Raw genomic sequence first — 13,945 nt, forward strand, 5'->3', positions numbered from 1 at the left:
AAGAAGAAGTAGGGAGGAGAAGAAGCGGGGGGGGGGGGGAAGAAAGTAATAAGGAAAGAAAAGAGAGAGGTGGTAGGTTTGAAGAGAAAGATTGCTGTACAGTAAAAAAGATGAAATGGAAGAAAGGCAACCCCAAACAAATATAAAGATATTAAGATAAAGAATGAATTGTTAAACTTTAAAGAAAAGAGAACAAATACGAATAAATAGCAATAATTAGAAACACACATACAAACATACAATTTATTTTCTTTGAACAGAGTATTTGGCCAGTTCACAAATTTAAACAGTGTTCAGACATTTCAATTAAATTTACAATTTCTATATTTCATTTTTGCCATATTTATTCCTCATCTATTTTTTTAAAAAAAACAATATTACCATTCATCCTCATCTCTAAATCTTAAATTCAATTTTCCCCTTCTATATTATACCCCTTCCCATTGTCATCTATTTTTATATCCATCCTCACATTGGTTAATTATGTAATATTACAGTTGTTTAATATAAATTCAACATTTTAATATAAATCAATTAGTTATATAGCTATCTTTTTTGTATATCAATCAATATGAACATGAATATTCCAATTATTTCCATGCAATCCAATTTCTTACAAATCAATTATATTTACCAATAATAATAAACCAAATAATTTCCCCCATATATTCCTCCAAACCACAATTTAACCATTTTTGCTTTCAACACAACATACAATTAATAGTATCTCAATTATTGCAATTCCCTAGTTAAATAGAGCTTTTTTCTTTTGTGTTTTAAAATCTCTTTTTCCCTAAATTTCCCATTGTTTGCATCTACCTTTTTTGGTGAGGAAAAAGAAAAGAAATCTGCCTGCCTAATTTTCCAACGTTGCAGCAAACAGCAAAGCCAACAGCCTGCTTTAGTTTCAGTTTTGTTTTTCAGCATAGCTAGGGGAAAACTGCTCCAGCACTCTTTGCAAGCAAGCAGCAGAGCCCTGTGCAAAACAGCTGAGAGCAAATCAGCTGAGAGTCGGGAGGCCGATCTAATCAATGGGCTAATTAGCCTATGCTGAAGCTCGGTGGGCCAATAAAACTACAAAAAAACACCAAACTGTTTGTTAAATTGCTGGCTCGCCCACCCCTTACCCACCACTATTTATTGGCAATAAATAGTAGTGCGGGGGGCGGGGCGAGCCAGCAATTTAACAAACGGTTCGGCCGAACTGCCTAGAACCGGCAGAATCCCACCACTGGATCTGCCTGCCGGAATACCTCCTATCAGCTGTTCCAGGCTGCAGGGATCACCATCGCCACTATCACCGTCCATCACAGCTGCTGCCTATCATCACCTCCGCGCTCCCCATTTTTGGCCTCCGTGTGTCCCGTTTTTGGCCTCCGCGCTCCCCATTTTCAGCTTGTTCCAGGTGGTGGGGATAGCCATCTCCACCTAGCCCGAAAGATACGGTATGTACTGACCCTGATTCATATTTGAGGAGGAAATGCACATGCACACATAAAGACAACATGTGACTTTATTATGCAAAAGAAGTGGAGCCATTGTTGGTAAGTGATTAGGAAGAATTCTAGAACTCACGATCTGCATATTTTCTGAGCTAATTACATGGAATAATCTGATCTGTATTTTAAAATCACATTTTAATTTTAATTGAAAGCTTTTCTAGTTAAAAGGAAAAAACCCTCAATTATGGACAAGCACAAAAATATATTAATATTTTAGGTTCATATTTAAAACAAAACATTGCTAAATTATAACAAGCCATTATTAGCCATAACTTAAAAGAGCAAGGGAAAATGTATACATAAGAAATAACTAACTGGGTTGTATCCTGCCATTGTACATTTTTCTGTGAACAGATGCTGAACGATGTGCTGTTGGACTGATTATAATGGGACTGCCTCAAAAAGTGTGACCTTGATTGTACCAGTTGCACTAGACTTAAGGATTTTTCAAATTGCAAATCTTAGTTATTATATGCATAGCAATGCTTTTAACATTATTTTCTGGACTGCAAGAACATAAGTTAATCAGTACCTTGTGACTGACTAATGCATTTGCAATCTTTCTTTTCCGTCAAATGGAATACTGACAAGCTCTTTAAGGTAAAACTTAGGTCTGAGTTCACATGGCTTTTTTCAATATTACTATGGTGGTGTCTGCTATTAAAAGAGGTGGGTGAGAGGAATGAAAGTTGGTATAGTCTCTAATCTGAAATCTAAACGTCTGACTTTATACTGTATAGCATGATTAAATTTCCTTATAGGAACAGTGAATAAATTTTAAGGGATTTTTGATAATTTGAAGATAGTGTTACAATCCAATATCTACTTGACTGGGAACAAGCTCTATTAAGCTTCTTAGCTGAGTACATAAGATTATACTTTAAAGTCATAATAAGGTTAAAGCTCATTAAATTTCATGTGGATGAGGCACATAGTACAACCCTTAATTATCATTAATTTCAATGGAAATATTTTAGGAAATTAACTTTCTGAAGTGTCCTTAGGATTTTAAGACTACTTTTTTCAGAAAGCAGATTTTCTTTTCTCACACTCTTTTCCAAGCCAGAACCATTGGTTTATCCTAGAGCCTGCAATACTGCATTCTAACCACAGGCTAATTCTGTCAGCAGTTCGAATCTCACCAGCTCAAGGTCGACTCTGCCTTCAATCCTTCTGAGGTTGGTAAAATGAAGACCCAGATTGTTGGGGGCAATATGCTGACTCTGTACACAGCTTAGAGAGGGCTGTAAAGCATTGTGAAGCTATATATAAATCTAAGCACTATTGCTATTGTCGGGCAACACAGGTTCCCTTGGCTGAGAATCAGAGCTGAGCACCCCACTTCTTGAGTTGGGCACGACTGGAGAGGTGAAACCTTTAACTTTTAATAGTTACGATATGTGACATATGGTAAGAAATTCTTATAGCTGATGATTTTGTTGTAGTTGATAATTCAGATGGAATTGCAATGTATGTTTATATTTTACATATCAGATTTTAATCGCTGAAGTTCATTATATTTTCCAGATCTTCATCCTTTACAAAATGACATAATTGTAATAAAAGAAGCTGCAATAAAACAGCCATAGCCATGAATGATGTTAAGCTTGATATAGACGTCTTATAATCAGATTAAAATCATATTTAGTAACGCAAGAAGAAAACTTACAATCATAAAGTCCTGATAAATCATATTTTAATATCTTATTTGTATTATCAAAGAATGTTTCAAGAACATGAAAAAATAAAATTCTTTTCTTTCCTCAGGGCGTGATAATGCATGTGAGAAAACATCATACATGTTCCTGAGAAAAGAGCTTCCTGTGCGACTTGCTAATACAATGAGAGAAGTAAATTTGTTGCCTGACAACTTGTTGAATAGGCCTTCTGTTAAACTAGTACAAAGTTGGTAAGTGCTCATTAAAATAAGAGCAATCAAATAAACATGAGTTGCACAACAAAAATTAGTTATAGCATACTGTATTTGCTTATAATTAATTCAGTGGCTGTGTTTCTGCTCTGTTCTGTACTTGCCTTGACTAGACCTTCCCATGTGCATTTTTACTTCTTTCTTTCTAGGGCTCAATTCCCTTTTTTCCTGGCCTTATTTGTAGAAACTATTCCTTGTTTTTACTGTTTTTCTCATTTTCTAACTCAAAAAAGAGAATCCGCTATATCCGCTATAACACATTTAGAATAATTTTGTGTATATGTATCAACATGGATGAATGGATGTATTAATTATGTAATTTTATAGTATAAGTATAGTATTCTTTGCCACTGAAGATAATTTATATTATGTTAAGTTGACCTTTCTTTAAAAAATTATTTTCCTATATAAGTCCTTGCTTAATGACTGGTAACTTTACAATTGTCCAGCTTAATAGCCTTGGAAAGGATGCTTTAAGGCCTGTAAAGCACTTCCGACCATCACAAAGCATGTGCACACACACACATCACATGTCATGTGTGAGTGATGTGGATGCTTGACAACCTGTTCATAATTACGGGCATTAACATTCAAATCATCTGATAACACTCTTGTTATAGCTCTCTCTCTTACAGAATATTATACAAATGATATTGGAAATATTGGTTTCTCATACTGCAAAATGATGACAGCTATGATCACCCCAATCTGGATACTTGTGTTATGCCTTATTTGCATTGAAAAATTGTTCTATCTATCAGAACCTTCCATTTCTCCTACTCCATGTTGACTACTTTTCTCATCAAAAAGTTGTCCATTCTTAGGATGTACATTTACAGCTTTACTAACTTCTGGAGGAAGCTGAATTTTTTATTCTTTTCCCAAAATAATTTTATTAAATCATAGGGCTGGAAGGGGCCTTGGAGGTCTTCTAGTCAAACTTCTATTACAATTCCAGGAGACAAGCTGTTCAATTGAATGATTGTTCTCACTGTCAGGAAATTTCTCGTTAGTTTCAGGTTGGATCTGTCTTTAATGAACTTCCACCTATTGCTTCTTGTCCTGTCCTCCCTGTGACAACACCTCAAGTATTGAAAGACAGCTATCGTGTCATCGCTAGACATACCTAGTTTCCTTAACTGCTCATCATGCAGTTTAGCCTTCAGACTCCTTATCACCTTCTTTCTTTCTTTTCTTTCTTTTATTAGATTTATATACCGCCCTACTCCCGAAGGACTCAGGGCGGTGAACAGGCACAAAATAAAATACATAAATACAAAAGTTAAAAGATAATAACTAAAACCAAATTAAATAATTTAGCCCAAGACAATTAAAAAAATCCCAATAATTTAAAACAAATTAAAATTTTGCTGTAAAAGAATTTTAAAACAGGGGAGAAAATTAGGCCAGGCCGGCTTGCTGGAATAGAAGAATCTTAAGAGCATGGTGGAAAGTGCGTAGATCCGGGATCCTCCGTAACTCTGGGGGGAGCTCGTTCCAGATAGTGGGTGCCCCCACAGAGAAGGCCCTCCCCCTGGGGGCCGCCAGTCGACATTGTTTAGCTGACGGCACCCGGAGGAGCCCCTCTCTATGAGAGCATACCGGCCGGTGGGAGGCTGCTTGTGGTAGTAGGCGGTCCTGCAAATAACCAGGTCCTAAGCCATGGAGTGCTCTAAAGGTGGTAACCAGAACCTTGAAGCGCAACTGGAAGACCACCGGGAGCCAGTGCAGCTTGCGCAGGAGAGGTGTCACACGGGAACGCCATGTTGCTCCCATAACCACCCGTGCGACCACACTCTGTGCCAGTTGGAGCCTCCGGGTGCTCCTCAAGGGGAGCCCCATGTAGAGAGCGTTGCAGTAGTCCAGGCGGGAAGTGACGAGGGCATGAGTGACTGTGTGTAGGGAGTCCTGATCCAGAAAGGGACGAATCAGACGAACCTGATGAAAAATCCTCCTGGTCACGGCCGTCAAATGCTCTTCTAAAGATAGCCGTGAATCCAGGAGGACACCCAAGTTGCGAGCCCTCTCTGTGGGGACTAGCGATTCGCCCCCAATAGTCAGCGATGGCGTCAACTGACTATATCGGGACGTCGGAAACCACAGCCACTCGGTCTTGGATGGATTGAGCGTGAGCCTGTTCCTCCCCATCCAGATCCGCACGGCCTCCAGACACCAGAACATCACTTCAAGGGCATCGTTGGGGTGGTCCGGGGTGGAGATGTACAGCTGGGTGTCATCAGCGTACTGATGGTACTTCACCCCGAAACCACGGATGATCTCGCCCAGCGGCTTTATATAAATGTTGAACAAAAGGGGCAAGAGGACCGACCCTTGTGGCACCCCACATATGAGGGGCTTCGGGGTCGACCTCTGCCCCCTGCCAACACAGACTGCAACCGGTCAGAGAGAAAGGAGGAGAACCACCGTAATACAGTGCCCCCCACCCCTAACTCTTCCAACCGGTGCAGCATGATACCATGGTCGACGGTATAAAAAGCCGCTGAGAGGTCTAATAGGACCAGGACAGAGGAGCAGCCCTTGTCCCGAGCCCTCCAGAGATCATCAACCAACGCGACCAATGCCGTTTCCGTGCTGTACCCAGGCCTGAAGCCCGACTGGAACGGATCCAGATACGTTGTTTCATCCAGGTACTGGGGGAGCTGTTGCGCAACCACACTCTCAACAACCTTCGCAACAAAGCGAAGGTTGGAGACCGGACGATAGTTAGCCAACACTGCCGGGTCCAGGGAAGGCTTCTTGAGGAGAGGCCTCACCACCGCCTCTTTCAAGGCGGCAGGGAAATCACCCTCACCCAACGAAGCATTTATAATCCCCTGGAGCCAGCCTCGCGTCACCTCCCAGGAAGCCAGCACTAACCAGGAGGGGCATGGGTCCAATAAACATGTGGTCACGTTCAGTCCACCCAGAATCCTGTCCACGTCGTCAGGGGTCACAGGATCAAACTCATCCCAGATAACATTCTCAAGACCTGCCTCAGTCAACCCCCCTGGAACTACCCAGTCAGAGTCCAGATCTTCCCGAATCTGAGTGATTTTGTCATACAGATATTGAACAAAATCCTCGGCTCTACCCTCCAAGGGGTCCTCCCGCGCTTCACTTCACTTCACCTTCACTTCACTTTTTCTAGTATTTCAACATCTTTTGTATTGTGGCAGTCAGAACCGAATGTAGTATGCCAAGTGTGGCTTTAGTAGTGCAGTATATAGCACTACTATCACTTCTTGTGATCTTGATGCTAACCCTCTGTTGATGCAGCCTAACACTGCATTGGCTTTTTGACAGCTGCATCATACTGCTGACTAATTTTTATTTTATTTTATTTTATTTTAAAACAAACTTTATTAAACATAAAAAAGATAAAATGTCATAATGAGTACATACAAAATACATTTATATTAATCCACACAACCTTACTTACTCACAACTAAAGATGAAAAAGAAAACGAAAGAAAAGAAAAAGAAAGAAAAAGAAATGTAGAAAGTGACTTGTCATTTTATCACGTCCTTTATCTTATTGAGGGTGCATGTTTATTAATTTTATTGTCTTACAGGATTTTACATTTACTCTCCTTTCTTTTGCATTATCCAATCGTACCATCTATTCCATACCGTGTAATATTTTGAGTCTGCCTTGTCTTTTAATTCAAATGTTAATTTATCTATTTCCGCACAATTGTAAATTTTTTGGATTATTAGTTGATCCGTTGGCAATTGATCCGTTTTCCAATATTGCGCTAGTGCCAATCTGGCTGCCGTAATTATATGTAATATTAAATATTTTGTTTCTTTCCTATGGTTTTCTTTGATCATACCTAATAGAAAAATTTCTGGTTTCAACTCTATTTCCTCTGCTGTTATTTCTGTTAGCCAAGTTTTTATTTTTTCCCAGTATTTCCTAATTTTTGGGCAAAGCCACCAGACATGAAAAAAAGTGCCCTGTGCCTGTTTGCATTTCCAGCAAGTTGGTTTTAAATTCGGATACATCTTCGCTAGTCTCGAAGGGGCCAGATACCATCTATACCACATTTTATACTGATTCTCTCTATAAACTGCTGATTTTGTCATGATATAGTTTCCCATACGTTTTCCCAGTCCTCCAATTGTATGTTATGTCCAATGTTTCTTACCCATGCTATCATTTTTCCTTTTACTATTTCCTCTACTAGGTCGAATTCCAATAACTATTTATAAATTTTTGAAATTAATTTTTCTTCCTTGGCTTCTAAGTTTATCTAATCGATTCGGTTTTAGTTCAATTCCTCCTTCCTCTTGATCCTTTTTGTATCTTATTTTTATCTGTAAATAGGGCCACTAATCTATCAGTATTCCTTGTTCTCTAAGTTCTTCTTGGGTTTTTAATATTCCCTGGGGTTCCAATATTTCCTTATATCTTATCATTTTTTGTATTGCTAGTGTGTTGGGGTGTATTATCGCCTCCATTGTGGATAACCATCCAGGAACTTTTATATAATGTTTGTTTTTAATTTCTCGCCATGTACAGATTAATGAGTCTCTTAGTATATGATTACTGAAATATTTATATGTTTTGTTCCCGGTGTTCCATAAGAAGGCGTGCCATCCCATCAACAAATCATGTCCTTCTAATTTTAATAGTCTTTGATTTTCCAAGTTCACCCATTCTCTAATCCATTTCAGATTTGTTGCTTTATAGTATGTTGACTAATATTTAAATGGTGGTTGTGGCTTGGCGGCCTGGCAGGAGAGAGAGGGGAACTGCGCCACGCGATTGGTGGGCCGGGGCACATGCGTGCGCAGCTCAACATGTGACGGCTGGTGAATAAGCCACAGCCTGGGGATGCCTGGGGACACCTGCACTAGGACACCTAAATCCCTCTAATGTTGACCCAGGTACCACCTATTCTATACCTGTGCATCTGAATTTTCTTTCCTAAGTGCAGGACCATTCTCACTACTGAACTGCATCTTGTTGGATAGAATCCAGTTTTCAAGTCCATCAAGATTCTTCTAAATCTTGAGTCTACCTGCTAGAGTGTTAGCAATTTCCCTCCAGGTTGGTGTCCACAAATTAAATATGCAAATAACAAATATGTTATTCTTGTATGTTTCAGGTATATGCAGAGCTTTCTTGAGCTTTTAGAGTATGAAAATAAAAGTCCTGAAGATCCACATGTTTTAGATAAGTAAGTAAAGAAAGGTGTTTAAACATGAAATTAGTATGTTGGACTTGCCGAGTTTAGTCTTGTAGTTCAGAAAGCTTGCAATACTTCAATTAATATTTTTGAATTAATTAATTTTTTAATTGTAATAATTTTTAATTATTATATTAGAACAAATTATGCAATACTGGTGTGTTTCTAATTTGGAGCTTGATCTTGTTTAAAGTGGAGAAATCAATATTGCAGTTTCATGTGAAATTACCTCAGAAAGATATAAGAACTAGATTGAGTTTAATAAATAAAAATTGAACAAATAAATATAAGAATATCTTGAAACTATTTGCTTTTCCTTCTTGAGCTAACGCTTTCAATGGGGCATAGCATTAAATAGTTTGGATAAGTTTAATTCAAAGAGCATAGAACACAAACTGCTGCTAGCCAAATGTCTTTGTGAAAAATATTATGTGAAGTCTACTAAGAGTGGGTTTTCCATACTTTGGCTTTAAAAGTATGTTATAAAAATCAGGTGATACAGTTTTATTGCCATTTATCATATTCCTATTTGGCATATCTCTGTTTTTTAGAAAAAAAAACTTTTAAATCCATGTTTTCTGTATACTTCTATTTTCTTAATTTGAAGCATCAAAGTAGAAAATTGAACTTCTTTTGACATTGTCAAATCCTCATAGAATCAGCAGGTTCTAATCTAACTAAGTCTTTAAGCATTAAGTAATTTTCAAGAAGGGGTGCTTTTCCAATCAGCACGCCAAGTGAGTAGTTTAAATACTCCTTGGTCAATATAAAATTTTGGGATTTAGTATTACTGTTCAGATTTTATGGTTGTTATTCTTAGAGTAATAAATCATTTGAAAACTGCATGAGAATTTTCAACCTTACTTAAGCTGCACTGATTAGATGAAGAAAGCAATATTCTCTTGCAATCAGAAATATATACTAGAAAAGTACCTGCAAGGAAAATTGATTCGATTTTATTACTGGATAGAAAAGGTTATATTTGCATTTCTTCACTCCTCCAGGCAAAAAGAAATTTCTGATAGGAGAAGTGAAATTTAAAGTCAGCTTTAGGTGTGTTTTTTTTAAAAAAGAAAACTTAGAGTTTCATGAATAATGGCTGCTGGGTCCAATACTATGTTGTATGTTATTAACATTTACTGTTCCTATGATGTTAAGATAATTTGAGAAAACAAAGTTACTAATACTAATCAGAATGCTCATAGAAAGCCATCTTTGTACTCTTGACTATGTATTTATGAATTATACCAGTAACAGCTAATAATTACCCAGGATTATGTATCTGTATATTGAAATTGTCATTTTTTTCATGCAATATAAGTAGATAATGTAATCATTTGTCTATTATTCTGAAGCCATCATGTTTCCAACAATGAACCTATCCAGCTTCATTTAGTGAAAATGTAGATCTGATCTGGTAACTGGTAACTCTGATCATTTTTTCCTTTTTCATAGTTTTTCTTCTACATTTCTTTTTTTAAAATTGCCTGAAACATTGTTAGTTTCTAGCTACAATTTGTAGACATTATTCACAATGATTCAAATTTTCAAAATTCAAAATTAGTTTGAACTAGTTACTAAAATAAATCGGATATTAATAATGTGCAACTCTGAAAATACTCAATAATTGCCTAACAGCTATCTCAAAATCGTTATGCAAACTACTGTATTTTTTGCTCCATAAGGCGCACTTCTTTCCCCCCAAAAGTGGGTGGAAATATCTGTGCGTATTATGGAGCAAATATCGCAACCGGGTTATGGCGGCTGAGTCCTTTTACAGTGCTGAACCCCACCGGAGTGCAGGAGTCAATAGGCAGAGCTGGCACATGAGAGGACACCTATCTCTGGTCCTCTCAGGCTCCGCCTCCTGCCCTTACTACACTGCTACTCCAGATTCGGCATGCCATATGTACACTGAGATGGTGCTCCAGATTCATATTTTTTTTCTTCATTTCCTTCTCGAAACCTAGGTGCGTCTTATTGTCCGATGCATCTTATGGAATGAAAAATATGGTATATGGTATATCTATGGAGATTCTCAGTCATCCAAGTCAGGGTTGTCCCAAAGGTGCTTTTTGTTGGAGGCAACTGGACTTTCTTGTTTTTTCTTTGAAGAGTTTCGCTTCTCATGCAAAAAAGTGCTGACTAGATGGTGGTGAATGGAAGGATTTATATTCCTTGCAGACAGCTGGTCATTTGCATTCTTTTATAGAGTCATTAACGCCACTTGAAGGTTTATCTGTGTCCTCAGAGTCACCTGAATAGTACAAATGGGTGTGGAACCTTCTTGGCTACAGGATGTTTTCTGCCCTGTGTCCCTTCCCTGTAGGCACAGGCTGTTGGGGATGAGTCTCTGTTGTCTGCATTTCAAACTGAAGTGCAAATAATTCCTGTAATCTGTAATTTTTTTTGGAAAATCTGTTCATACTATTCATCCCAAAGTGCACAGCTAAAAGTCTGTGGACTCTAAAAGAATGCAAATGACCAGCTGTCTGCAAGGAATATAAATCCTTCCATTCCCCACTATCCAGTCAGAGCTGAAGAAGCTTCTTGCATGACAAGTGAATGTCTTCAAAAAAAACAAAAACAAAGTCCAGTTGCTTCCTGAAAAAAGCACCTTTAGGACATATATGGTATATTATTTTTATTTTAGAACTAAAGTGCAACAAGAATATCATTTTTAATTCTATAACTATTGCACAATAGAAGTTTTCATTAACATACCGGACAACTTTGTTCAAACTTTTCTTTCAACAAACTGAATTATGAATGAATGTTTTGAAGCTGCTACCGGTATCTAAAATGTGAAAATAACAGTAACTGTAATACTTTTGTTTCTATTTTTTTTCTCTGCAGCTTTTTAGATATTTTAATTAAAGTCAGGAATCGACACAATGATGTTGTTCCTACCATGGCCCAAGGAGTTATTGAATACAAAGAAAAGTATGGATTTGATCCTTTTGTGAGCAGTAATATTCAATATTTTTTAGATAGATTCTATACCAATCGAATCTCATTTCGCATGCTTATTAATCAGCACAGTAAGTATCTCTTTATTTAATTGTAAAAAAATAAATTGGTCTTTTACAGCAAAAAAAGGATATATGCCTGTAGTGAAAACATATTTTTAAAGAATGTGATTTTAACATACATTATTTATATCTTTGTTATTCAAAATTTCATTTCACTGTATATAGTTGCCTTTCCTCCTCTCTGTTCTCATTTGAAATTTGTGAAATAGTTTAGCACTAGAGAGGGGATAATTGGCTAAAGAATATATTTATTTATTTATTTGAATTTATATACCGCCCTTCTCCCGAAGGACTCAGGGCGGTGTATAGCCAGAATAAGAACATACAAACAGAAAATTTAATAACAATTTAAAATATATATTAAACAATATGGCCCGTAACTAATTAAAAACTCATTTTTTAAACCTCAAGAATTAAAAATTAAAGATTAAAAGTTGAAAAGAATTAGAATTAGGCCAGCCCAGCTTGTTGGAACAAAAGAGTCTTGAGGGCACGGCGGAAGGTGCGTAGGTCCGGGATCCTCCGAATCTCCAGGGGCAATTCGTTCCAGAGGGCAGGTGCCCCCACAGAGAAGGCTCTCCCCCTGGGGGTCGCCAGTCGACATTGCCTGACCGACGGCACCCAGAGGAGACCCTCTCTGTGGGAGCATACTGGCTGATGGGAGGTTATTGGTAGCAGAAGGCGGTCTCATAGGTATCCAGGTCCTAAGCCATGGAGCGCTCTAAAGATGTTAACCAACACCTTGAATCGCACCCAGAAGACCACCGGAAGCCAGTGCAGCTCACGCAGGATAGGTGTTACATGGGAGCGCCACATCGCCCCCACAATCACCCACGCGGCCGCATTCTGGACCAGTTGGAGCCTCCGGGTGCTCTTCAAGGGGAGCCCCATGTAGAGAGCATTACAGTAGTCCAGTCATATATAGAGTATAATAAACAATTGGGCATTTAGACCTGGATCTCCCCCATTCTAGTTCAACATGCTACAAACTATCCTACCCTGACGTCGTTTAATACAGGCTAACAAAGTAATTAGCATTTGGAATTATTTATTCAATTTGTGTCTTTTTCCTAAGCTTACCGCAGTCCTGCACAATTTATCATTAGAGATGAAAAAATATTAATGTTTAATGGACAAAAAATCATTGGGAGTGGGAGGGTATTTTGGATTTTATTTGGCAGAAAAAGAAAAGCATATTAGTCAAAATTAATTGGAAACATCCCAACAGCTTTTCCAGATTTTTTTCCCCTCCCAACTTCTCAGGAGAAATGAAACTGGTGAGGAGTCTAGAAAATAACCTTGGAAAATACCTGAGCAATAGACAGTATATAGAAAAATTGTCAAAGGTATATTGATTTCAGGACCTGTTGCCAGGAAAACTCAAAAAAGGGGTGTATAATCAATGTCCTTGCTTGTTTGGCAAGGAATAGTTGCTTCAGCTTGTATATTAGGCAGAAAGCATTGTCATGTATGGTGTCTCCAAGTCACAGTAATTGCCAAGGCTCAGTGCTCAGGAGGCTTATTTTTTTAAAAAAAATCTTAAGCAAGGCTCATTTGAATTGCATACTATTTATCAGTTAAAGATTTGCATTATTTGTCATTGTGATTGTGCTAGTTTTTTCCCCCTAGTCCAGTTTAAAAACATACCAGTGGAACCATTTTTAAAACTGGAGTAAAAATATTATGATTCATCTAACACGGTGCTATTTCACATATTTAATTTTGAAATTAGTATTAAAATTATTCTGCACTAATTATCCACTTGGTCAGGATTGCTTCGATGATGGCATATTTTAAACTTATTCAACAGCTATAAGTAAGTTACAGAAAAATGTGTTTCTTGCTCAGTTATTTTCAGGATGTTTTTTCTTTGTATACATATGTAAAGAATGTACACTACATATCATTCCATTGCATAAAGTTTGCAAATTTGATTTAATATAAGTGCAGTATATTTGGATACGCTTCTCAAGAAGCAGCTAATATTTAAATTACCAAGACTGATGAAATAAACTGAAGGATATTATTTAACTGTATTTCTATAGTGTCATATTTCTCAAGGACTCATTGCAGTGCACAATTAAAGTTACATTTTAAAAAATAAATATAACAAATCGAAACCAGCATAATGACATCCAACCACAGATTTAAAATTGATATAAACCATCCCACTAGGTTAGACAGTAAAAGAAACTTCTGAGATATTTTTTTACCAATAGTATAACTTTACTGAAAATTCCATGTGGTTACAGAAGTACAAAAGCCAGTTCTAATTTTCCCACGAAAACA

General features: G+C 37.5%; 1 protein-coding gene across 3 annotated transcripts in view; it reads left to right on the forward strand.

Annotated features, from left to right (window-relative positions):
• Positions 1 to 13,945, forward strand: part of PDK3 (pyruvate dehydrogenase kinase 3) — an 83,640-nt gene that overhangs the window by 15,335 nt on the left and 54,360 nt on the right. For all 3 annotated transcript variants that reach the window (XR_011600416.1, XR_011600417.1, XM_070944103.1), the window contains exons 2-4: positions 3,270 to 3,411; positions 8,544 to 8,615; positions 11,481 to 11,665. Coding sequence is in view for 1 of the 3 variants with exons in the window: in XM_070944103.1 (XP_070800204.1) it covers positions 3,270 to 3,411; positions 8,544 to 8,615; positions 11,481 to 11,665 (399 nt within the window). In the remaining 2 variants the exon portion in view is untranslated. The remainder of the gene's footprint in view (positions 1 to 3,269; positions 3,412 to 8,543; positions 8,616 to 11,480; positions 11,666 to 13,945) is intronic.

The sequence above is a fragment of the Pituophis catenifer genome, unplaced genomic scaffold, assembly GCF_029215685.1.
Source record: "Pituophis catenifer annectens isolate HBS135680 unplaced genomic scaffold, rPitCat1.0.hap2 SCAF_4, whole genome shotgun sequence".
In the NCBI taxonomy this organism is placed as follows: Eukaryota; Metazoa; Chordata; class Lepidosauria; order Squamata; family Colubridae; genus Pituophis; species Pituophis catenifer.